This window comes from Globicephala melas, chromosome 18, assembly GCF_963455315.2.
Source record: "Globicephala melas chromosome 18, mGloMel1.2, whole genome shotgun sequence".
In the NCBI taxonomy this organism is placed as follows: domain Eukaryota; kingdom Metazoa; phylum Chordata; class Mammalia; order Artiodactyla; family Delphinidae; genus Globicephala; species Globicephala melas.
Genome location: NC_083331.1, coordinates 4,573,469 through 4,599,718, shown reverse-complemented (window position 1 = coordinate 4,599,718; position 26,250 = coordinate 4,573,469). Strand labels below are relative to the sequence as shown.

The 26,250-nt window shown below is 41.5% G+C and overlaps 1 protein-coding gene across 4 annotated transcripts in view; it reads left to right on the top strand.

Moving 5' to 3' along the window:
* USP12 (ubiquitin specific peptidase 12) overlaps positions 1–26,250 on the top strand; it is a 79,831-nt gene that overhangs the window by 28,948 nt on the left and 24,633 nt on the right. For 3 of the 4 annotated variants that reach the window (XM_030882640.3, XM_060287954.1, XM_060287955.1), the window contains exons 2-3: positions 6,081–6,161; positions 17,307–17,520. In XM_030882640.3, coding sequence (XP_030738500.1) covers positions 6,081–6,161; positions 17,307–17,520 — 295 coding nt within the window. Of the gene's footprint in view, positions 1–6,080; positions 6,162–17,306; positions 17,521–26,250 lie in introns of those variants that run through there. The other variant, XM_060287957.2, reaches the window with a different exon arrangement.

Here is a 26,250-nt window from a genome sequence, read left to right as displayed (position 1 = left end):
CTTAAACAGTATACACTGAACATAATTAGCTTTTCAAAATGATATGTCTTCATAGATACCATTTTCTACCAGGGTCTAGCTTTAGATTGTGGAAGAGATTTCCTTAATTTACTTTCTTGAAAACATTCCTGGGTGTCAGTTTGCTTTTGTGTAATTGTTTCTTTCTCATAATGGCACACGCAGGGCAGTCAGATGTGTGTTTTCCACGGTTGACTGTGTAAACAGTATTTAATCAGAAGCAGCTGTCTCCCAAGTGATTTTCTTTTTTCCTATTTGCAGATGGTATCTTCAAAACATAGGTATCCTTATCAACAAATAAAGGGTATCCTTATAGTTTCAACTTGCTCTTCTTTCGCTTGGGTGGTTATTTTTGGCATGATTCAGCGTTCTAAGAATCATACTAGGTAGGTTTAAGGAGGCTCACTCCATGGCCTGCAAAGTCTTACGTGGGATGATTGTTTCTGAGGATGATGCTGTACTAACTTTCATCCAGAGCCTTGTTAGTGTCTGACCTTTAATAGACTGTGCAACATTTTATCCTTAATGTTTTAATAAGATTGGAAGAGCCAGTAGGTTCACACATTGTTAGAAATGTGGGGATGGAGGTACTATAGAGATCAAGATCTTACATACGAGATAACCCAGATCCCGAGAGAGCAGCCTTTTTTCTCAAGGTATTACAGTTAGTTAGTGGCATGGCCAGAGCCAGACTCAAGCCTGTAGCTTTGCTAGTTGAGTGCTATTTTTAGTGTACCCTGGTCTCTCTCAGTAACTCCATAATGGCTCCACTTTTCTATGAAATTCTTTCCGTAAAACAATACTTCCTATTTTTAATAAACCTTTAGTTTCAATTAGTAGCATTATATTGACAGGGATATTGATTTTAAAATATTATCCAATATTAACCTTGTTTCTCAAGCACAGCTATTGAGGTTTTTTTTCTTTCTGATTTTATTTATTTACTTATTTTATTAAACTTTTTTTTTTTAAGAACACTTTTAGTTTCACAGCAAAATTGAAGGGAAAGTACAGAGATTTCCCATATACCTCCTGCCCGCATGTGCACAGCCTCACCCCTTGTCAACAGCGCCTCCAGAGTGGCACACTTATTACAATTGATGAACCTATGCTGACACAGCATAATCACCTAAAGTTCATAGTTTACACTACAGTGTACCCTTGGTGTACTTTCTGTGGGTTTGAACAAACGTACAACGACATGTATTCATCATTATAGTATCGTACAGAGTATTTTCACTGCCCTAAAAATCCTCTCAGCTCTGCCTGTTCATCCCTCCTTCTCCTTAATCCCTGGGAACCACTGTTGTTTTGTTGTTGTTGTTTTGAACTGTCTTCATAGTTACCATTGAGTTTTTAACTTTCAATTAATTTTTATATTTAAAAGTTTTATAATTTTTATATTTAGAAGTTTATTTGGTTCTTTAAAAAAATCAGCTTAGGCTTTAAATTCTCATCTTTGTTCTTATAATCTGGCTTCTGCTATTTCTTTGCACATATTAAGCATTTGTTCTATATCATGTCTGAAATAGTCCTGGTATTTAATATCTTGAATCGAATTCTGCCATCTGTGCTTCTGCTGGCTTTTACTCGTGGTGCTTTGTTTTTCTGTGTATGTGTGATTTTTGATTGTGAACTCAAATCTCTTGGAGTTTTATTTGTGGGAATTCTTCGTGGGGTGGATTGAATTTGTCTTCTAGAGTGAGTTTGTAATTCTGTTGGTTGCTAGTTGTAGGGTGGAAGAGGGCACTGTCAGCTCAGGACCTCTTTGAATTACATTTTCTGCCTGATTTTGTTTGTTTGTAAGATCATATAGCATGTGTGAATTTGGGTCACAAGCTTTGATTAGGGCCAGCTTGTGGTTATGACTGTTGGGAAGATATTTATCATCTCCCCCGCTCCCACACCAAGGACAAGGCAGGCAGGTTTCGTTGCCATCTCCTTCTGTGGTGCAGCGTTATTTCTCGTTCCCCCTTAGCTGAAGACGTAGCCCTCTTGGGCTCACTGTCATGCTGGGGTCTTCTGCTGGCCTCCCTGTCTTTGGTGGGCCCTAAGCTTCAGCACCTGGTTACCATGTTCTGTTCCATCCAGCTGTCAGAGTAGGGTGCACAGGTCACTAGTGTTGGCAGGTGACCTCCATGTAAAATCTGTGTTTGGCATTTGCTTATCTCCCAGGATTCTCCCATGGCTTCGTTTTTTGGTTTCTGCAGATTCCTTATTTTCTCACCAGCTCAGTAAATTATTATTGTTTTAATTAAAAAATTCATTCACCTTTCGGTTGTTTTCATCAGGAGGGTCACGAATATCTAATTACTTCTTCTTGATGAATTTGTAGTAATAGGTACTGAGTCTAAAATAATCTTATGTAAGTTACAAAAATGGAGACAGAACGGTCAGAAAAAATGTCGTCTTCCTTCTGAGCGTGCTGTTCTCAGACAAAACAGAAAGCTTTAGAGCAGAAAGCTTTAGAGCAGAAATTCCTAACTGAGAACACCAACGTTTCTTCCCTTTATCCCTGTAAAGAATCGTGATTTTGTAAAGCATTGTTAATTGCAGTAGGGTCCTATTTCTCAAGTGTGGGGATGCAGGGCTGTTCAGAGCCATTACTGTTGGATGTTGACTTGTTCTAGGCTCAGCTTAAATCTTGCGGTGCTCGACTGTTATTTGACCTGATAGGGAGTGTCAGCCTTCAATAACATCTTCAAGGGATGATGTTTGAGAACTCTGGTAAACGTACTAAAAATTGTGTGGCAAGTTTTCGGCTTCGTGGTGGTTTTTCACCAGTTAGACTAACTGTAGTGTTGAAAACACTTAAATTTTAAAAAAAGCACTCATCGGGAACTGGATTGCCTTGTCTACACTTTGCCTTTGTAGTTAGCATTTGGCTAGAGGTAGGCGTGTGCTCTGGTCATTTCTGCAACAAAGTCTTGAATTCCTGCCGTGGGACTCTCCTCCTGTAGTTCACAGGATCCGCTCTGCAGCGTAATTATGCTGTACTGAGGTATAGTTTACTGTGCTGTGCCTTACTTTAGAAGTGTCGCCGAGCAAATCCCGTCCTCTCTGTACTGTCCGTGTCGATCTGCTGCCCTTGCCGTATCTGCAGCCACAGTCCCTCCCTGTCGAATCGTGTTGCTCGGCACGTGTGGGTTGGCTTAGAATTCCCGGGAGCTTTGTGTTACTACAGTAGTGTCCTCAGAAGTGTCGATAAAAGGGATTGGAAATATGACAGAATGTTAAGTTAGAAGGCACTTTAGAAATTACCGGATCTTCGGCTGTGAAAACCTAAGTTTGTGTAAACGCTTACTTGAAAACCCAACAGATAAGCTTAGAGCTGGGGGTTTAGAAAATTGCTGAGGAGACTGGCCCTTTTATTTTGCAAATAAACATTCTTAAATTACCAGAAAGGTTAAAGGACAGTGGTCTGAGTTTCCGCTTCATCGCACTTAACCTCCTCCTCAGTCCAGCCTCGTTGGATTGTGGTTCTGCTGGTGGTTCGGCTTTGGGGGAGTATCATGAGGGTTCTTCCAGGGGCCGTGTTGTGGAGTTGGCCAGATTGAGGAGATGATCTGTTTTTTTTAATGAAGCTTCCTCATTTTCTCCTTCTGATTTTTGTTTCCTTCTCTTGTTATTTCTTAGCTATTGCATGGAGCCGGTCATATTTATTAATATTACTGGCCAATGAGAGTAGCTTTTCTTCCCCTTGGAATTGAAGGGAAGGGAGAGAAGAGAAGCAGCATTTACGGACAGCGGCTCACGTACAAGGCACAGCCAGATGCTTTCACAAAAGCTTCAGCTCAGTTTATTCGTAGCCGCTCTGTAAAGTAGTTGGTACCATTTCCCTCTTACCCTTAGGGACTTGAGGCACAGAGAGGCTAAGAACTCGAACCGTAGTCAAAACTACCCTGAGGCCAGGATGGGTGGGGGAAGGGCTTTCTGAGCAGCGCCTGGAAGCGTGTAGGGACACCAGTGGGACATGGGGTGGTCAGAGCACACGGGTGTGGCACGCGATCGGTGTTACAGCGGAGAATGCTCACATGGTGTTCTGTTCTTGCTTCATCCCGAGGGCCAGAAATGCTTTCCCCAGGTCTGTGTACCGGCATTTTATTGTCCCAAGTACATAGATGCATGAGGTCGTACTTTGGATAATAGCACCTTTTCTTGTCTTTTTTTTTGTGTGTGTGGGAAAGGGGTTATACTCATTTGAATACACCAATATCAGTTTAAATTCTTGCATGTGGCTTAGTGATAGTTTTCAATATATGTGAGGAAATTCTGCGACAAGATACTTGAGCTGGCGGGGGCGGAGAGCGGGCTTGTAGCCTTCCACCAAGACGGTTCTATTCAGTGGATCTTGAAGTTGCTGTAATAACTGAATTTCATGTTGTTATAAAACAGTTCATGGAGAGCCAAATTTAGAAATAAATAGTATCTGTGAACTAGTGATTGTGTCGGGGATTTATAGAAAGCCGAATAGTAATTCCTAAATTAAAAAAATAAAGACAGTATCGTGTATATATCCAAGTGCTGGATGGCTGGAGGGCATTTTAGAGGAAATGTCTCATTGTGGTGGAACTCGACCACCAACCCACCCGGTCCCTTTCATCAGTACTTACTTCAGGCCTGGCCCATCAGGAAGTTGAAGAGGCGTCGTCTGACAAAAAGGTCTGGGCTTCCCAGGCTTAGGAAACAGCAGGGGTGGGCTATGGGCACCCGGTGGTGTTGACCGTGGTCGCACCCTTGGGGAGGCATGGTGTGTGTGTCGTGTTGTCGTCTTGTGTGCAGCTCCGCAAGGTGGTGTTGGGCTGTCTTGTGAGTAGTATCAGTTGTATTTGTCTGGTAGGGTGTGTTCTTGGGAATTTCCAGGTAGACTGATGCAGAGTTACTATGTTCTCAGAACTGCTTTTACTTCCCTTTCAGGCTACGTCTTGAGCCCATTTGCTAGTGTGTGCTGGTACTCAGGGCCTGTGTGCTGCCCACCACTTCCCCCCGACTCCCCGTCCCTTTTCTTTCGGAGACCTCAGATGCACAGAATTGAGTCGGTCGTATTCCTGAGACCATGACACACAGTTACTGTCTGGGCTAGGCCCCTCTTTTGTTGGGCTTTATTTTATTTTTTCCTTTTTGTCCTTCACCCTGCAGTTCCACATCCCGGCCCTCTTCCAGCCCCACTCAAGTGGGTTTCATGTACATTCTTCCAGCCCGTTGGCCATGTACTGTTTTATATATATATGTGGATCTCGTTTTTACTTTGTTTACTTAATATTATGTTTTTGACAAGTATCCGTGTTTTTGTAGGTAAACCTAGTTCATTTATTCTGACTGCTACATAGTATGCTGTCATTTTATAGACCATCTAGACTGCAGTCAGCTGTGCAGTCGTCAGTGACATTTCAGCAAACGTTCTTGTCACCTTTAATTCTGTGTGAGAAGGTTTCAGGTATATACCTCTGAAGAAGTGTTAGGTCACTGAATATATGCATATTTAATTTCACAGAATTTCAGCTCTCTGAGATGGCTGCTCTGAGATTACACTCCTGTTAGACCATGTGATTCAGCAGGGGCTCACGTCCATTACTTAAAACAAGGAACAGGATTTGATATAATTCCTTGATCCAGGCTTTGTCCATGAGAATGTTCCTGCAAACTAGTTTTTGGTCATATTATTAAAAGCCTTTATTCTTCACTATCACCCTTTGTTTTCTTTCCATAATGTTAGGTAGTTATAGGGAACAAGAAAATTATTATTATTTTTTTTTTTTTTTTTTTTGCGGTACGCGGGTCTCTCACTGTTGTGGCCTCTCCCATTGCGGAGCACAGGCTCCGGACGCGCAGGCTCAGCGGCCATGGCTCACGGGCCCAGCCGCTCCGCGGCATGTGGGATCTTCCCGGAGTGGGGCACGAACCCGTGTCCCCTGCATCGGTAGGTGGACTCTCAACCACTGCGCCACCAGGGAAGCCCCAACAAGAAAATTATTTTAAGGGTTTCTCTGTAATGTGTATATAATTGTGACAGTATTGGGAAAATACTGTAAATACTAAGATGTCTGTTTTTCATTTTATAGGGCGCCAATGCCTCGGCATTAGAGAAAGAGATTGGTCCAGAACAGTTTCCAGTCAATGAGCACTATTTTGGATTAGTCAATGTAAGTATCCGTTGATACATAGCCTTCAAATTATGCTTGGAAGTAGTGTTAAGAATGATGAATGCAGTTCATAATTTATTAAAGGAAATTTGTTCCTTTGTATCAGTAGACTTAATGCCAAGAAACATGACTTGGAATTTCAAAATTATCTCTAATGGGAGGGAAACAACATTGCCTGAAGTCTTTTTTTTTTTAATTTATTATTTATTTATTATTATTATTTTCTTTGGCTGTGTTGGATCTTCATGGCGGTGTGCGGGCTTCTCACTGTGGTGGCTTCTCTTGTTGCAGAGCCCGGGCTCTAGGTGCACAAGCTTCAGTAGTTGTGGCTCATGGGTTCTCTAGAGCACACGCTCAGTAGTTGTGGCGCACGGGCTTAGTTGCTCTGTGGCATGTGGGATCTTCCTGGACCAGGCTCAAACCCGTGTCCCCTGCATTGGCAGGCGGATTCTTAACCACTGTGCCACCAGGGAAGTCCCCATTGCCTGAAGTCTTAAGAGTCTTGGAACAGTTTCTAACTTGTCGACCTGATTTTTTTTCCTATTTTGTGTCAGAATTTTCTCATAACCAAAATTTCATATGGCCTAGACCAAATGATCTCTTTGATTCTTTGAGAATTATTTACGTGTCTAAATATAAGTGATCCAAATGTACAGATATAAATACAGTTTTGTAACTGCCCCCATGTGTCTATAGCGTCTTTGTCAGTTTGCTTCTGGCGTTGTTCCAGTGGTATAGATTTGAAAGTGTGAAATATAAGAAAAAAACATAGCCTTGCCCTTATGGAGGTAATCATTGTAATTATACATTATTAAAACTTGGGAAGAACTTTCTTTAGAAGTTTTAACTCTTTCCTGAATCATGAGAAAACACCACCAATCTTTGTTATGTAGTTGTCATGTCAGTTTATGCTGTACTGTACTGTTAGGTGGATCCATGGTGAGTGTTTTAAAATATGTGTATTGGTGATAATACAGGTAAGAAAGTAAGTTATGCTGAACAGATTGGTGTGTTACTGAGTACTAGCACGTCATTATGTACATAGATTCCTTGTGCAATTTGAGGAGGGCAGTTGCGTGGTATGTGTGTCTTGCCTTGCTTGGGGACCCTTCTCTGTCTGTCTGCGCTGGGTATAAGCTAGTAACACAGGGTCAGCAGTGCCCACCCTCCTCCTCTTCCCCTCCCTAGAGGAGGCCACTCATTAGTCCTCGGGCTATTTTTTCTGGAATGTATCCTTACCGCCTAAATAAGGTACTTATACTGCCATTAAAAAAATAAAAACAAACTACTGATTTCCTGTTTTGGCAGATAAGAAACTTCACTCTCTTTTCTCACCATCCCTGCCCAACTTCACTTTCCCCCATTCTCCCAATATGGAATTAATCATTGCTTTATTTTTCCATGTCCTAAACTTTCATTTATTCTTCCCAAAGCCTTCAGCAGAACTAAAGAAAGCCAAAAAGACCTTCTCAGTATCCGTTTCCACTGAGCCGTGCCTGTCAGGTACCACCCAGCCCCCCGTGCTCCTTCTGTGTAGCCTGTACCTGGCGATGTCTCTTCCATCGCCCTTCACATTCCCTGCACTTGTCTCCTTTCCTTCTTCCCGACTTCTTTCCGGGTTTTTCCTCCCTTGCCTTGTGGAACACCTTCTGTAGATGCTTGTTTAGGAAATGTGCATGGATACAGACTTTGAGATCTTGTATATTTAAAACTGTTTTGGTTATTGTTAGAGCTAGATATCCATCCTAGGTTACATCAGGGCTTACTCCACTGCTTTCTGGCTTCTGTTGATGCTGAGAGGGTGGATGCCATTCTGGTTCTCGATCTCTTATGTACAGGGCTTTTTTTTTTTCCCCTTTAAAACGTTTTTGGGAGGCCTTAAGGATATTCTCTATCCACAGTGTTCTGAAATCTAATCCTGTGTCTTGATGGGGACCCTGTTGTGCTGAGTGTTTATGGACCCATTCAGACTGATGATTTATTTCCCTCAGTTGTAAAACATTTCTGATACTATTATTGGGATAATTTTCTTCCTATCGTTGTAATTTCTCTGTTTTGTCTTTTTTTGATATGGTTAGTTGTTATACTGAAACACTTAGACTGAGTCTTTATTTTTCTTATTCTCCCATTTTTGATCATCTGCCTTATTCTACATTTTAGACTATATCTTCAACTTTTTTGTCCAGCTCATTGCATTTTTTATTTCTTACAATGTTACCTTTTTTTCTTCTCTTGTTTCATGGGGGCAGTATTTTCTGTTCCTTTTCGCAGGATGTCATTTATAGTTTTTGTTGTTGCTGAGGTTTTCTGATGCTTACTGGATTGCTTCTGAGACCTTGGAGTTTATTCCCCGCCCCCTTTTAAACTTTGGTATCTTTCCTGTTGGAAGCTTTCCTCAAATTGTACTCATCTGTAAGGGTGAAATGCTGAAAGGATGACTGGGGCTTCTTGTGTTGTGGTGGGGCTGCTCTTTCAGTCTAGAGTGGCCCCTGGCGAATGCCCCTCCCTCCCACGGCCCCCATCCCATTTCAGTAGCTGGAGCTGTCTCTCTGGGGCTGTTTATCTTCTGCCGGGAAGCCTCCTCCGGCGCCTGTCTGGGGTGGGGGTGGGGGGTTATTCGGGGTTTTATTTGGTCCTGTTTCCTGCTCGGTGCCTCACTGCTGTCCTTAAGGGTTCTCCACCCAGAGTCTCCTCTTCATCTTCTGCGGAGACTAAACCTGCAGCTGAAGGAAGAGTTGAGTGCCTGGGGGTCTAAATGGTCCTTTTAAAGACTGACGACCAGACTTGTGTTCTCAGAGGTCCGCACCCCACAGAACGTCTCTGACCCTTTAGAGGTGAGTCCGTTGTTACCCATTTGTCTCTTAGAGACATTTGGGCTACTTCTCCGTCTGCCTTCTGTTTTCTGGAATTTCGCTGATACCTCTAATCTCTCATTGTCTTCTTTGGCCTTTTGAGTTTTTGCCTAATCTGTTCTTTTACTGTCATTTTATTGGGGTATCATGGGGAGGAGAGTTAGATGAATATGTTTAATTTTTCTTGTTTATTGAGCAGGCTGGCCTCTACTTCTGATATCTGATGCGCACACTTACAGAGTTGTCTAGGGATCAGAAGAAGCCTCCTTTCAGTTCTGGGGGTGGCAGACCCCAGCTCTTCAGTCTCGTTGGCCTTTCCCTGTGGCTGTGGCTACCGCCCTTACTTGGCTCAGCCTCCAAAGCTAATTTGTGTCTTAAATTGTAGAAAAGTTGTGCCGATTTTTAGTGTCCCAGAAGAACCCATTTTCCTTAGTTAGAATAGTAGTATTTTCTATATTGAAGGCTGTTTTCCCTTTACCTTCTCCAGCATAAACATTCCAATCTCTCCATTTTGTGTCTAACTGACTTTTTTGCAGATAACCTCAAAACAAGTAAACGAATCTTAAAGCTCTATATTATTTTTTCTTCTGCTGGTATGTTGTTTTTAATTGGATACCAGTATCCAAATACCAGTGTTGATTGTGTGTAAAAAAAACAAACAAAAAAAGTTTCTAAGAAGGTATCATTTTTACTACTTCACGTGCATCGGTCTAAATTCAAAAGGTAGAATTTGTATTTCTCCCTGAAGCTGAGTAACCGAGATTCAGTAAAACCAAGGAAAGCAGGAATTTCTGAGAACAGTTTCTGATCTCTGTGCCTGGCTATTATGATGAAGAATTGAGATCCCTAAGGTAGCCAGGGCTCCAGCTGTGAAAGATTGAGGAACACCTTGAATTATATGCAGAAATAAATTGGTGGTCGGAGTAGATGCAGCAGAACTAGGATAGTGATGAACTTCTTCTTTGATCTGTGCCCTCAGGCTACTTCGCAGCTGTGTTGCCTGCCTTTAACCGTTTTCCATAAGCCCTGTTTTCAGCTCTTAAATTGTCATCACCCTTCTCTCTGGTTTCCTTCCCCCTTTTTTCTTTGTAGAGCTATCACACTATTATAGAGTCCCTTAAAAATTAAGGTTGGAGCTTTGAGGGGTCGGGGAGATGGCTTAGTTAATTGAGAGGTGAACATTTGAACATCTTCCTCCTGTCCCTGTGCCTGTCTGCCCAGTAGTTAGTGTTATAAACAACATGGAAGGTAGCTGCTTTAAGGCACTTGGTGGTTAATCTTTCCTAGCAATTGGATTCTGTTAAAGTGAGGCACATGTACATTTTCTTTTCATCAGTCTGTTCTTAGCTAAGTGTGCAGGTTCATTTTAATTGCTCTTACAAAAAGCTAATACTGAAAAGGGTTCCCATTAGATCTGCCTGATTGGATCCCTTTTTGCGACCGACCAGTAAGTGGTAGAATCACTCAATAGCACTTGCTTTTGGGAAATAGTGTGTGTATTTGGGCAGTTAGAAAATTAGACTTTTTTTCTTTTTTTTATGGAGAGAAGGGAAAAAAAAAAAACCCAAACCCCACAGTTAATTAATCTACCAGAAAATTCAGAGTGGTTACTCTTCACTTTGTTAATAACAGTCTGTTTTCCATCATTTTCAGTTGTAGATGTTTTTATCTTGGAGGAATATTTTCACAAAGGATAGCTTTTATGGCCGTTTACTCTTAATGGTAACTCTGATGCCATCACTGTGATTTGCATAATACATAGAGTGGGGATTTCCTGTTGGGTTAACTCTTGTGAATACGTTAGTATCTCTGATGGTACAGGATGTTAGGAGAGGGGAAATACTTGTGTGGCTCGGGGTGCAGAAGCCGCCTTGAGGAGGGAGAGGAGCCTGCGGAAGCTTTTCTCTCGCTGTGAAATACCCACCTTACGTGCCTGCTGTTTATAGTCAGCTAAATTCTTTGAAAGCAAATTGTTTAATCTGATAAACCAGATTGCCTTTTTCCTTTGTCTTGTAGCTAATGAGTACTTATTTTAGTAAAGTTGATAGTAGTGATTTAGACTAGTAGTATCTCTTTCCTACTTTCTGTGCAGTCTCTCCATTTTTAAAAAATTTTATTATTATTATTATTTTGGCTGCACTGGGTCTTCGTTGCTGCACGCGGGCTTTCTCCAGTTGTGGCGAGCGGGGGCTGCTCTTCGTTGTGGTGCCCGGGCCTCTCACCGCAGTGGGTTCTCTTGTTGCGGAGCACGGGCTCCAGGCGCGTGGGCTTCAGTAGTTATGGCTCACGGGCTCTAGTAGAGCACAGGCTCAGTAGTTGTGGCACACGGGCTTAGTTGCTCTGCGGCATGTGGGATCTTCCCGGACCAGGGATCGAACCCCTGTCCCCTGCATTGGCAGGCGGATTCCCAACCACGGCGCCAGCAGTGAAGCCCAGTCTCTCCATTTTTAATAGCCTTTTAAAAATCATCTCATTATATGATTTTATTTTAATTTTCTAACACAATAGGTTCCCAAACACAAGTAGGTTTGTGGGGCTAGACCGTTATAAAAGTCTTTTTAACCTGAATTGCTAGTAGTCACTAGTTGGAACTCTGAATCCAGGGAACAGGGGCCATTATGGAGGAGAGTGAGAAATAAAAATGGAAGATTTTGTAGGTTGTAGAGTTGATTAGGCCTGTGTCTCTTGGTTCTGTTTTCTTTTGCATTGGTTTCCTTTTCCTTTAGCTTCTCTCCACCTGATGGCCATCTTATATCATCAGAGATCCCAGACCGTCCATATCAAACCTGACCAAAGAACTCTGCCCCAAGGCCTCTGGCCAGATTGGATCCAGTGCCCGACCCTGTTGCAGGGTCTACAAAAGAGCTTGTGACTGACAGTCGTACAGAGCTTGCACAGAGGAGTGGGTTCCCGTGAGGAAGCCTGGGGCAGGGGGGCAAGGGAGGGGGGAGGAACAGATGTCCATGGGAATCTGGATTAGGTTCACCTGGCTGCAGAGAGGGGGTGGGTAGGGGCACGTGGGGTCTAGACCTATGTAAAACAGGGCCACCTGAACAGATTGTGGTTGGGGGAGGAGGGCCTTCCCGTAGAAGGGAGGGTGTTCACAGGATGGCACTGTCGCCAGCCAGCATGGAGGACCGTGGGGCACTTAAACATTTAAAAACATTTTTTAAAGGTAATACTGTTGACATAATTGTGATTAAAACCAGTAGTTTCCAAATGAAATATGTAAGATGATTCATTGGGGACCAAAGTATGAGCATTTCTAGTGTTTATTTTTATCTAAAAAGGAAAGATATAGGTTAAGCTTTACTAATTCTTAATAATTGGTTGACACTGGCACCCATACTGCTCTGTCCATGTGTGTAGTGTTCCTATGTCACTGCAAGTTGCATAGTACCAAAGGCTAACAGTATCACCCCTCTTATTCATTTGTGCTGTTGCAATCTATTATGATTCAAGTGGCGACTTAGGGATTACAGGATTTAATCTATTTCAGCTAAGCTAATTTTTCAAAAGGGACAGATGGCTCAAAAAGGTTGTTTCAAAAATAACCATGTAGTGATGAGGTATTCCGAACCATGGTAAGTGCTTCATGGAGATCATTCATTTAATTCTTTGCAAGGTTGTAGAGGTGGGTGCTGTTATAAATGGCATTTACAGATGAGGAAACCGACGAAGAGAGAGTGGCCTGGTAATTTCCTAGGGTCGGGTAGCAGAACCAGACTTGAACCTAGATAGCTTGGTTTCAGATCCTGTGTGCTCAGTGGCCAGGCTTTGCTGCTGTCAAGACAGATAATTACTTAAATGAATTCAAACAAATTTGATAGATAGGATCGACTATCTAATACCATAGTTTAGAAAGTAAAGGCTGTCAAGGAGAGAGTCTTTTCCACTTGGACCTATGTATGTATCTTTACGGAGATACCTTTTCCAACTTTGATATCCCTTAGAACTACATAGCCAAATAACTGAACTGTCAAATCGCTCTATTAAAATCTATAACCCATAGTTTACAAAAAAGCATACTGTCTCATCGCTCTTACTTAATAATTTTTAGTGAAAATAAAAAATTAATATAATAATTTGAAATGTTCATCTTAATCACATTTGTTGTATTTTTAGTGTACACAATGCAGTACATATATTATTTCTAAACAAATATGCATGTATTAGGGATATGTGCTCAAAATGATCTTATCGATGGGGATATGAGAAATCTTTTTTTTTTTTTTTTCCCCAAGACTCAGAGAAAGCAGGGATAGGTCACTGTGTTCAATAAACAATTGAGAAGTCAGTGATGAGACCTTTAATATTTGTTTCCCCTGATTTTAAACCTGGTCATGCCTTTGATCTTCAGAACCAGCTGAAAAAGCACAGGGTAGGTTTCAATCCTATTCAGAAGCAAGAGTGCAGAGGAAATCATCCCAGACAGTCTTTTGCATGAAAGCTATATACTTGAAGGATGTGTTTTTAGGTTTCAGGAACTTCAGTGAAAGTCACTACTAAAAATCAGGTAAATTGAAGGAAAAGCTTCAAAGTTACGAATAAGATTGAAAGTTAGTTTATTCTGGAGAAATAGTAGTAGTTTCAACCTTTACTTTTTCTTTAATGGGGTTGATGAAGGTAAGTAAAGAAGACCATAGTAGAAAGCCTCCAAGGTTGGTTGTAATGTTACCTATTGCTTGTAGTCAGAAGATTAACAGGAGGCGGACTTCAGCAGTCTCCACATGCCAGTTCCTTAGCTTATTTTATTTGCTTTTTTATTAGTGGGTCAAAAGCTTCATCATCATAATTGTTTCTAATATACTGTGAGCTGCTGTCTTTTGTTTATCTACCTGCTCTGTGGAAGTTGTTAGAGTTCCCTGTTGTTTATTCTTTAATAAAATGTCCAAATTATGGGGATTATATCTTCTGTTCAGTTTACAAAGCCATAGTTTGTTGGTCATTGGAGTCATTAGACTGTTGTACAATTACTAGTATTTTTCAGACTAATTAATACTGATTAATTGGTAAGATAATCTTAGTCGTATTGGAGATTGTACTGCAGGTGTACTTAGCCCTGGATAGGCTCTATTGAAGGATATCCATGGTTGTATTCATGATCAATGATATCTATGCATCACTGTCATATACTTTTAGCATTTCTCTGGAAAGCCTGTAAACACATCTGTCTTTACGAAATCAGTTCTTGGCTCCGACTAGCAATGTGAACATAGAAGTTGTAAATCTTCGCTGAGTCCGTTGTCCTGTTCCTTTTTTGGGGTATTTAACTTCTTCCTCTGTTCCCTGAGTATCTTGTAAATTGGTAATTCAGTCTAGACACGTGGTTAAAGTTTAGGGATTTGATTTTGTTTGTTAAGGCAAGAATACTTTATAGGAATTGCTGCATATTTCTTGGTGCACCACATCACGGGATGTAAAGTTTGGGCTGTTCATTTTGAATGATGCTGGAAGGCATTGGGTGTTCAGGTCTGAGCCCCCCATTTTAAAGTTCCCCACCAACCTTTAACCAAATGTTTTAGGTATCCAGGGATAATTATCACCCAATCCATTATTTACAATGATTTCTTCTGGATTTATTAGCCAGAATTATTCTCTAAACAGTAACTTTAACGCCCCCTGAAATACGGTTTTTATGAGAAAGGTGGGGTAGAACTTTGATGCTTTCCTTTTTTATATTCTTGTTTACAACTTCCACTGGAGACTAATAAACCACGTAGATATTTGTGTAGTTGATGTGCTTTTTAATCCATTGCAGTAATTCTTTTTGATGAAAGTTGGCTCTTCAAGCCACAAGAAAAGATATTCCAGGCTAATCTTGTACATTGTACATTTCCTGTCCATTACGTTGTATAGCCGTATCTGTAAGTCGTCCTCGTTCCTTTTTGTGGGAGAAGGGTTTTTAGAGGCCACAGTCTGGATTCAGGGGAAATTTATTGATGTGGAGGCCTTTTCAGTGGACAGAACCTGAGAACGCAAACACACACACACACTTTAAGATTTACAAAGAGGCATGAGTTTATACTGCTAGTTCTAATTCCAATTTAACTTTAAAGGGCTTTTACTCTTCTGATTTTTACTATTGTATCTTTTTTCCTTTACGTTAAAAAATTTGATTACGGGCTTCCCTGATGGCGCAGTGGTTACGAATCTGCCTGCCAATGCAGGAGACGTGGGTTTGAGCCCTGGTCCAGGAAGAGCCCACGTGCTGCAGAGCAACTAAGCCCATGCACCACAACTACTGAGCCTGCACTCTAGAGCCCGCATGCCACAACTACTGAGCCCACGAGCCACAACTACTGAGCCCGTGCACCACAACTGCTGAAGCCCACGCGCCTAGAGCCCGTGCTCCGCAACAAGAGAAGCCACCACAGTGAGAAGCCCACGCACCCCAACGAAGAGTAGCCCCTGCTCGCCACAACTGAAGAAAGCCTGTGCGCAGCAAAGAAGACCTAACACAGCCAAAAATAAATTTAAAAACATTTTTTTTGATTCCTAGGGGATATTAACATAATTCCTTCCTTGCTTTGTCTTACAGTGTATCTTTAGTGGTTTCAAAATAGCAATATCAATGGGTTAATTCTAACAGTGTGAGTACTGAATGCTGTTTTAAGACTTCTTTGTTCTTTTTGTTCTTAGACTGTAGTTCAGTAGGCATGGATAGTAAAAATTCTGTGTTTTAAAGTTATTTGAAGTCATTCTTTTCTTTTTTTTTTAAAGCTTTATTTATTTATTTATTTTAAAATTTATTTGGTTGTGTTGGGGTTTTTTTGCTGTGCACGGGCTTTCTCTAGTTGTGGCGAGTGGGGGCTACTCTTCCTTGTGGTGCCGGCTTCTCATTGCGGTGGCTTCTCTTGTTGCGGGCTCTACGCGCATGGGCTTCAGTAGTTGCGGCTCGTGGGCTCTAGTTGTGGCACACAGGCTTAGTTGCTCTGCAGCGTGTGGGATCTTCCCAGACCAGGGCTCGAACCCGTGTCCCCTGCATTGGCAGGTGGATTTTTAACCACTGCACCACCAGGGAAGCCCTCACTCTTTTCTTTACGTAGTTCTACCACCAACTTGGTACACGTTTAGGTCTGATTTATTTCTATTTATTTTCAATTTTAGGAATTTATTCTGTCTTTTTCATTTTAATTTAGTTTTTAAAAATATGGTTACAAGGTAAACTTTTTATAACCGTGTACGTGTACAGCAGTCTCACTTTCATTGCTCTTACTCTTTTCCCTTTCTCTATATATAACCATTTTTATTAGCTTTTGATATATTCTTCCTAGTTTTAAAATATAAGCAAACGTGTGCATGTATTTATGGACATAATTGAAGAGTGCCCGTTCTTCAGCATTCTTCTCCACTTGCCTGTTTCTGGTTACTGTATGCCTGACTCCGCCCCGTGGCAGTTCTCTGAGAACTGTCCTCGTCCCTTGTTTACTCCCCAGCTCCTCAGTGATGGACTTCTAGGGGTTTTATTAGCCAGCTTTGGGAGTCAGTGTCTATTAATGGGAAGGAAAAAAGAAGGCGAAAAATATTTATTAAACCCTGTGTTATTTTCTCTGTAAAGTAGGATGACTTTCTCCCCTGTTATTAAAGAGAAGGAAACTGAGGCTGAGTGATCAGTCACCTGCTCCAGGCCACGTGGCCAGTGAGAGGTGGGGCTGCAGTTCAGGCTTCAACTCTGGAGCCGAGTCCACGTCCTTCTGACGGATGGAGAATAATGTGACCTGGCATTTCGGCATTTCAGTGGTTCTTAGGCTGTCACGTTGATGACTTTTTCATCTAATATTTCAGAGTATCTTGTTTTTCCTTATTTTTTGTTTTTGTTTATTTTTTGGATGGCACTGAAGAACCTGATAGTAAACCTCACTCTTACGTTTTTTTTTAAAGAATTTTTGAGAGTTACATTTTTACACGTACAGTATAGAAAATGCTTTGTATACAGCCAGTACTGTCATAACAGTGGGAATTGGAAAAGGAATTCGCCAGAAGCCTAAACCTTGAGTAATCTCACTATTTAAATATGTAGTTCTTTAACTCAGTTTTGATAAAGGCCAGATTTATTGCATGTATTTTTCTTCCGTTTTAACCTGAAACTGAAGCCAGGAGCACCCATTTAATGTTAGAATTGGGTGATTTGCAATCAGGACAGTTGCTTGTACTCTCAGATGCCTTTTAAGTTATGAGGATCGTCAATTCCCTGTCTTGTCTTTCTCTTCTCTCAGCTTTAGACATAGACATTCTTTCTCTGAAAACTGTGTTGCCTCAAATTTAACAAAAATGCTTTTTTCTCTTCTAGTTTGGGAATACTTGCTACTGCAATTCAGTTCTTCAAGCACTTTATTTTTGTCGTCCATTTCGGGAAAAAGTTCTCGCGTACAAGAGTCAACCTAGGAAGAAGGAGAGTCTTCTTACGTGCTTAGCAGACCTCTTCCACAGCATCGCTACCCAGAAGAAAAAGGTTGGAGTCATACCTCCTAAGAAGTTCATAACAAGATTACGGAAAGAAAATGGTAATTCTTCTACTTCTTTTTTTTTTGCGGTACGCGGGCCTCTCACTGTTGTGGCCTCTCCCGTCGCGGAGCACAGGCTCCGGACGCGCAGGCCCAGCGGCCATGGCTCACGGGCCCAGCCGTCCCGCGGCACGTGGAATCTTCCCGGACCGGGGCACGAACCCATGTCCCCTGCGTCGGCAGGCGGACTCTCAACCACTGTGCCACTAGGGAAGCCCTCGTCTACTTCTTAATGTATTGCTTATTTAACAGGAAGATCAGGTGCAACAAGCATCAGCTGATGATGCATTAGCTGCTGAAAAGCCAGCGGTGATATTCCTGTCTGTAACGCAGTGCCAGTTTAGTGACGAGACAGTCACACAGTGATTACTGTGAGGTGTGATTGCTGTTTGAAGTATGTTGTACAAAGATCAAATTCTGTGTGCCAGGAAATGAGAAATGATAATTTCTCTTTTTTGCCTGCTTGGCTTTTCTATCAAGAAGAGTTGTGGGGTTTTGGGGTGTTTTTCTTTCACTTATTGTTCATTTGTTGTTCTCATAATGCTTTCATGTATGTTAACTCATTTGATCCTTACGATAACCTGATGAGAGAGCATGTTATTTACCCCATTTTAGCCATGAAAAAAACAGAAGCTAAAAGACTTGCCAGGAGTCACACCCCAGGGAAAGGAAAGACCTAACACAATAAAGTAAACTTTCTGGCTTAGGGTAGGTAGTTTTAACTTTACCTCCTGTCCCCACCCCACTTTTAAAAATAGTTACTGATTGCATCCCACTTCTCTTTTCTCTCTTAAAATATTTTTCATTTAATTTTCATAGCAACTGCATAAGTTAGACATTACTTCCTCACTTTACGTGATGTCACTGGCTCTCAGAGACGTTAAGGGCACCTGTCAAGCCCCGCACTTCTTCCTGACATCTGAGCCCAGTATTCTGTCCAGTGTGGTGTGCTACCTCAGAAGGTTCAGTTGGACTCAGGAAACGTGTAGAATGCTGCTTGTTTGTTCGTTCGTTTGGATGTAGGCATTTCAATCACTGCAGAAATAAAATTGAGCAGTGTTTTTCATTAGATTTGTTATCTATTAAATATATATAATGATGCGCACAAAAATATGACCTGAGAAGTCTTTAGTGTTGGTTTTTAAACACATCAGTGGGGAGGCCTGCCCTTAAGTCAGTTGACACTGTTCATTATCACATGAATTGAGATGAGCATGGGTCATATCTCGTTCTCTAAAACATATGAAGGTGCTGAAATAATATGGCTCTAGGTTACTACTCTTTTTGTTTTTGTGGTACGCGGGCCTCTCACTGTCGCGGCCTCCCCCGCCGCAGAGCACAGGCTCCGGATGCGCAGGCCCAGTGGCCATGGCTCACGGGCCCAGCCGCTCCGCGGCATGTGGGATCTTCCCAGACCGGGGCACGAACCTGCGTCCCCTGTATTCGCGGGCGGACTCTCAACCACTGCGCCACCAGGGAAGCCCTAGATTACTACTCTTGAATCTGATACCTATGTTAAAAATTTTGTTCATTTTCTCCATATACAAATATAGATCAGTTGATTAATTGCTCACAAAAACACATCTTTTTTGTGTTCCCCTGACTAAAGCTAAACCTACTTACTTTCTTGAATTGCAGATATGTATAGTATCTTCTGTTGGTAAGAAAGCCAAGTACAACTCTGTTAGAATGTGGACTGAGTGATTCAAGTCTTCTCAGAGAGTCTTTTTGTCTGTGTTGGTAGTAAACTTAGAAAATTTTGTCCTGGTAGAAAACTCATGTACTGTTAACCCGTGAGCAACATGGGTTTGAACTGCGCGGCTTCACTTGTATGAGGATTTTTTCCAATAGTAAATGCTGTGGCACTGCAGCATCTGCAGTGGCTCGAATCCACAGGTGCGGGCCAGGTACAGAGGAACCACGTATACAGGGGGCCAACTGTGAGTTATGTGTGGATTTTCAGCTGTGCAGAGGGTCGCCTCTCCTAACCCCTGCTTTGTTCAAGGGTCAGCTGTACATGATAATTGAACATGCCATCCTTTCTCAGTGATTTTGTTAGTATTTTAGAAATGTTCAACATCGGAAACATAAACTTATACCGAATGCATATTATTTTCCTTTTCATGTAATAGTACATTTTCCTTGACCTTATTGTTTAATAATATATCGCATGTATTCTGTCTTAGTTTGGGCTGCTGTAACAAAATTACCATAGACTGGGTGGGTTAAACAGTAAACATTTATTTCTCAGTCTGGAGGCCAGGCAGTCCAGGGTTAGGGTGCCGGCAGATTCACTGACGGGTGAGGGCTGTCTTCCTGGTTTGCAGACAGCCACCTTCTCGCTGTGGCCTCTTACGGCGAAGAGAGAGGGAGAAGCAAGCTCTCTCGAGTCTCTTATAAGAGCACTATTCTCAGCCCTTAAGACCTAAATGAGATCCCAAGGGTCCCATCGCGAGATAGCATCATACTGGCGATTAGGGTCCCATCATATGAATTTGGAGAGGGGCAGGTGCATGCAGTCCATAACATTATCTTTACCTGAACAATGATTTTTAAATTTAGATCGACTCTCCTGCTGAACGCTGAGTTCACGTTTCTGTGTTTTGAAAGTTCTGTGTGGTTCAGTACCTGCAGCTTTATATGTTTGCTTATCAAAGCTGGGGTATCTTTCCGGTATTTGTTATTTTTTAGGAGTTCCATTTTTTTGAATTTTTTTGTGGGTTTAGGCAGAGTCAATTGATACACAGTAGACTTCTTAATTACTTTGTTGAATGAAATTGATTCCAGAATGAATATTCCAAACCCATCTTTTCATTAGCTTTGTTTCATTTTTCTATACCTCAGAAATAATATTTAATAGACAACCATGTTTATTACTTGATGTTGCTGGCTTTTGTAAATATGTTTTGATTTTTGGCTTTTGACTTTTTTCCCGCTAATTAATGTAGAGGAGAGCATGCAAATCAAAGAAGATTTAATAAGGTATCCATTGCATAACCCTAGTGAGATTTTATTGTCTGGTTTGTTTTAAATCTCTGGAAAGTGTATTACCTATTTCAACATCTCCACTAACTTTCATTGTTGGAGTGTTCTTTTTTCTTCATATTAGTTTATTAATTATACACTCTTTTTTTTTATTTTTATTTTTTGCTGTATGCGGGCCTCTCACTGTTGTGGCCTCTCCCGTTGCGGAGCACAGGCTCACAGGCCCAGCCGCTCTGCAGCATGTGGGATCTTCCCGGACCGGGGCACGAACCCGTGTCCCCTGCATTGGCAGGCGGACTCTCAACCACTGCGCCACCAGGGAAGCCCCTCATTGTAGTTTTGATTTGCATTTTCCTAATAATTAGTGATGTTGAGCATTTGTTCATGTGCCTCTCGGCCATCTGTATGTGTTCTTTGGTGAAATGTCTATTTAGGTCTTCCACCAATTTTTTAATTGAATTATTTTTTTGATATTGAGCTCCATGAGCTGTTTGTATATTTTGGAAATCCTTTGTTGTTTTATTTGCAAATATATTCTCCTATCCTGAGGGTTGTCTTTTTGTCTTGTTTATGGTTTCCTTTGCTGTGAAAAAGCTTTTAAGTTTAATTAAGTCCCATGTGTTTATTTTTGTTTTTATTTCCTTTACTGTAGGAGGTGGGTCAAAAAAGATATTGCTGTGGTTTATGTCAAACAGTGTTTTTCCTATGTTTTCCTCTAAGGGTTTTATAGTGTCTGGTCTTAGATTTAGGTCTTTAATCCATTTGGAGTTTATTTTTGTGTATGGTGTTAGGGAGTGTTCTAATTTCATTCTTTTACATGTAGCTGTCCAGTTTTCCCAGCACCACTTACTGAAGAGGCTGCCTTTCCTCCATTGTATGTTCTTGCCTCCTTTGTCATAAATTAGGTGCCCATATGTGTGTGGGTTTATCTCTGGGCATTCTATCCTGTACTGTTGATCTACATTTGTTTTTGTGCCAGTACCATACTGTCTTGATTACTGTAGCTTTGTGGTATAGTTTGAAGTTGGGGAGCCTGATTCCTCCAACTCCGTTTTTCTTTCTCAAGGTTGCTTTGGCTATTCGGGGTCTTTTGTGTTTCCATACGAATTGTAAAATTTTTTGTTCTAATTCTGTGAAGAATGTCATTGGTAGTTTGATAGGGATTGCATTGAATCTGTAGATTGCTTTGGGTAGTATAGTCATTTTCACAATATTGATTCTTCCAATCCAAGAACATGGTATATTTCTCCATCTGTTTATGTTATCTTTGAATTCTTTCATCAGTGTTTTATAGTCTTCTGAGTACAAGTCTTTTGCCTCCTTAGGCAGGTTTATTCCTAGGTATTTTATTCCTTTTGTTGCAATGGTAAATGGGAGCGTTTCCTTAATTTCTCTTTCTGATTTTTCGTTGTTGGTGTACAGGAATGCCAGAGATTTCTGTGCATTAATTTTGTATCCTGCAAGCTTACCAAATTCATTGATTAGTTCTAGCAGTTTTCTGGTGGCATCTTTGGATTTTCTATATATAATATCATGTCATCTGAAACAGAGACAGTTTTACTTCTTCTTTTCCAATTTGTATTCCTTTTACTTCTTTTTCTTCTCTGATTGCTGTGGCTAGGACTTCCAAAACTATGTTGGGTAAGAGTGGCGAGAGTGGACATCCTTGTCTTCTCCTGATCTTAGTGGAAATGCTTTCAGTTTTCCACCATTGAGTATGATGCTTGCTGTGGGTTTGTCATATATGGCCTTTATTATGTTGAGGTAGGTTCCCTCTATGCCCATTTTCTGGAGAGTTTTTATCATAGATCGGTATTAAATTTTGTCAAAAGCTTTTTCTGCATCTACTGAGATGATCATATGATTTTTATTCCTTAATTTGCTAATGTGGTGTATCCCATTGATTGATTTGCGTATATTGGAGAATCCTTGCATCCCTGGGATAAATCCCACTTGATCATGGTGTATGATCCTTTTAATGTGTTGTTGGATTCTGTTTGCTAGTATTTTGTTCAGGATTTTTGCATCTATGTTCATCAGTGATATTGGTTTTTAATTTTCTTTTTTTGTGATACCTGTTTCTGGTTTTGGTATCAGGGTGATGGTGGTTTCATAGAATGAATTTGGGAGTGTTTCTCCCTCTGCAACTTTTTGGAAGAGTTTGAGAAGGATGGGTGTTAGCTGTTCTCTAAACGTTTGATAGAATTCACCTGTGAAGCCATCTGGTCCTGGACTTTTGTTCGTTGGAAGATTTTTAATTATGGTTTCAATTTCACTACTTGTGATAGGTCTGTTTATTATTTCTAATTCTTCCTGGTTCAGTCTTGGAAAATTGTACCTTTCCAAGAATTTGTCCATTTCTTTGTGGTTGTACATTTTATTGGCATATAGTTGTTTGTAGTAGTCTCTTATAATCCTTTGTATTCCTGCAGTGTCAGTTGTGATTTCTCCTTTTTCATTTCTAATTTTATTGATTTGTGTTCTCTCCCGTTTTTTCTTGACGAGTCTGGCTAGGGTTTATCAGTTTTGTTTATCTTCTCAAAGAACCAGCTTTTAGTTTTATTGATGTTTTCTTCATTTCTATTTCATTTATTTCTGCTCTGATTTTTATGATTTCTTTCCTTCTACTGACTTTGGGTTTTCTTTGTTCTTTCTCTAGTTGTTGTAAGTCTGTAGGGTTAGATTGTTTACTTGAGATTTTTCTTGTTTCTTGAGGTGAGATTGAATTGCTATAAACTTTCCTCTTAGAACTGCTTTTGCTGCATCCCATAGGTTTTGGTTCGTCGTGTTTTCGTTGTCATTTGTTTCTGTGTATTTTTTAATTTCTTCTTTGATTTCTTCAGTGATCTCTTGGTTATTTAGTAGCGCACTGTTTAGCTTCTGTGTATTTGTGTTTCTTACACTTTTCTTTCCTGTAATTGATTTCCAGTCTCATAGCATTGTGGTCAGAAAAGATGCTTGATACGATTTCAACTTTCTTAAATTTTCTGAGGCTTGATTTGTGACCCAAGATGTGATCTATCCTGGAGACTGTTCCATGTGCACTTGAAAAGAAAGTGTATTCTACCACTTTTGGGTGGAATGTTCTATAAATATCAATTAAATCTATCTGGTCTGTTGTGTCATTTAAAGCTTGTATTTCCTTATTTATTTTCTGTTGGATGATCTGTCCACTGGTGTAAGTGGCGTGTTAAAGGACCCTACTGTTATTGTGTTACTGTCGATTTCTCCTTTCATGGTTGTTAACATTTGCCTTATGTGTTGAGGTGCTCCTATGTTGGGGCATAAACATTTATAATTGTTATATCTTCTTCTTGGATTGATCCTTTGATCATTATGTAGTGTCCCTCCTTATCTCTTGTAACAGTCTTTATTTTAAAGTCTGTTTTATCTGATACAAGTATTGCTACTCCAGCTTTCTTTTGATTTCCCTGTGCATGGAATATCTTTTTCCATCCCTTCACTTGCAGTCTGTATGTGTCCGTAGGTCTGAAGTAGGTCTCTTGTAGACAGCATATGTATGGGTCTTGTTTTTGTATCCATTCAGTCAGTCTGTGTCTTTTGGTTGGGGCATTTAATCCACTTACATTCAAGGTTATTATTGACATGTATGTTCCTATTACCATTTTCTTAATTGTTTTGGGTTTGTTTTTGTGGGTCTTTTTCTTCTCTTGTGTTTCCTGCCTAGAGAAGTTCCTTTAGCATTTGTTGTGAAGCTGGTTTGGTGGTGCTGAATTCTGTTAGCTTTTGCTTGTCTGAAAAGCTTTTGATTTCTCTGTTGAATGTGAACGAGATCCTTGCTGGGTAGAGTAATCTTGGTTGTAGGTTTTTCTCTTTCCTCGCTTTAAGTGTATCCTGCCACTCCCTTCTGGCCTGTAGAATTTCTGCTGAAAAATCAGCTGATAACCTTATGGGGATTCCTTTGCATGTTATTTTTTGTTTTTCCCTTGCTGCTTTTAATACTTTTTCTTTGAATTTATTTTTTGTTATTTTGATTAGTATGTGTCTTGGTGTGTTTTTCCTAGGGTTTATCCTTTATGGGACTCTCTGTGCTTCCAGGACTTGGGTGACTATTTCCTTTCCCATGTTAGGGAAGTTTTGGACTGTAATGTCTTCTCATATTTTCTCAGACCCTTTCTTTTTCTCTTCTGGGACCCCTATGATTTGAATGTCGGTGTGTTTAGTGTTGTCCCAGAGGTGTCTTAGGCTGTCTTCATTTCTTTTCATTCTTTTCTCTTTACTCTGTTCCAGAGCAGTGAATTCCAGCATTGTGTCTTCCAGGTCACTTATCCATTCTTCTGCCTCTGTTGTTCTGTTATGGATTCCTTCTAGTGTATTTTTCATTTCAGTTACTGTGTTGTTCATCGCTGTTTGTTTGTTCTTTAGTTTTTCTAGATCTTTGTTAAACGTTTCTTGTATTTTCTCATCCGTGCCTCCATTCTACTTCTGAGATTCTGGATCATCTTTACTATCATTACTCTGAATTCTTTTTCAGGTAGACTGCCTATTTCCTCTTCATTTATTTGGTCTTATAGGTTTTTACCTTGATCCTTCACCTTTGACATATTTTTTGTCATCTCATTTTTTTTTTTTTTTTTTTATGAGTGGCATTGTGTTCCTGTCTTACTGGTTGTTTGGCCTGAGGTTTCCAACACTGGAGTTTGTAGGCCGTTGGGTAGAGCTGGGTCTTGGTGCTCAGCTGAGGACCTTTGTGAGACCTCAATCCAGTGAATATTCCCTGGGGTCTGAGGTTCTCTGTTAGTCCAGTGGTTTCGACACAGAGCTCCCACCGCAGGAGCTTCAGCCAGATCCCCTGCTCGTGAACCAAGATCCCGCAAGCCACGTGGGGTGGCAAAAAAAAAAAAAAAAAAAAAAAAGAGAACAATAACAAAGTAAAAAATAAAATTAGAGTAGGAAACTAACAGATATGTTAGAAAGACTATAAAAATAAAAATATAGATGAATCAACAACCGGAGAGTACATCAGTACCACAATAATAGAAAAAGAGGAGGAGGGAGAAGGAAAAGAAAAGAAAGAAAAGGAGAAAAAAGAGGGGGAAAAGGCCTTGGCTGTGGAGGGCGGGGCCTAAGCAAGGGCGAGGTTTGGGTAGTGGGCGGGGCCTATTCTTAGGACCCACAGGACTGGAAAAGGCCCTGGGGCTGTGGGGGGTGGGGCTTAGGCTGAAGGAACAGAAGGGGCCCAGGCGTGCCCCCCACCCCTGGTCTCAGAGGGCCAGAGACCTCACCTGGGAGCCCAGCAGGCTTCCTGGGCTCTAGTGGGCTGGGCAAACGCCCTACTCTCCTCTCCTGCTCCTCCCACCTGCCTTTCCTGTTCTCCCCTCGGCCTCCCTCCTATGCCCCCGGGGCCAGGGAGAGGGGTGGGCCCTGGAGGGCAGAGGAGCGGCCTGGGAGCCCAGCAGGCTCCCCGGGCTGAGTGGGCAGGGCACACGCCCTGCGCTCCTCTCCCTCTCCTCCGGGAGGGTCCCTCCCATCTGCGTCTCCTGCTCTCCCCAGCCTCCCTCCTGGCCCACGAGGCCTGGAGGGGGCTTTGGAGCGGGGGTACCAGCCTGGGCGCTTAGCAGGCTTCCCGGCGCAAGTGGGCCAGGCCATTGCCCTCTGTTCCTCTCCCACTCCTCCCGAAGGGCCCTTCCCGCCTGCCTCTCCTGATCTCCCCGGCCTCAGGGGCGCCGATCCTGTCTGGCTTCCACTTCTCCTCCTGCTTCAGTCCCCCCACGTCCTACCTGT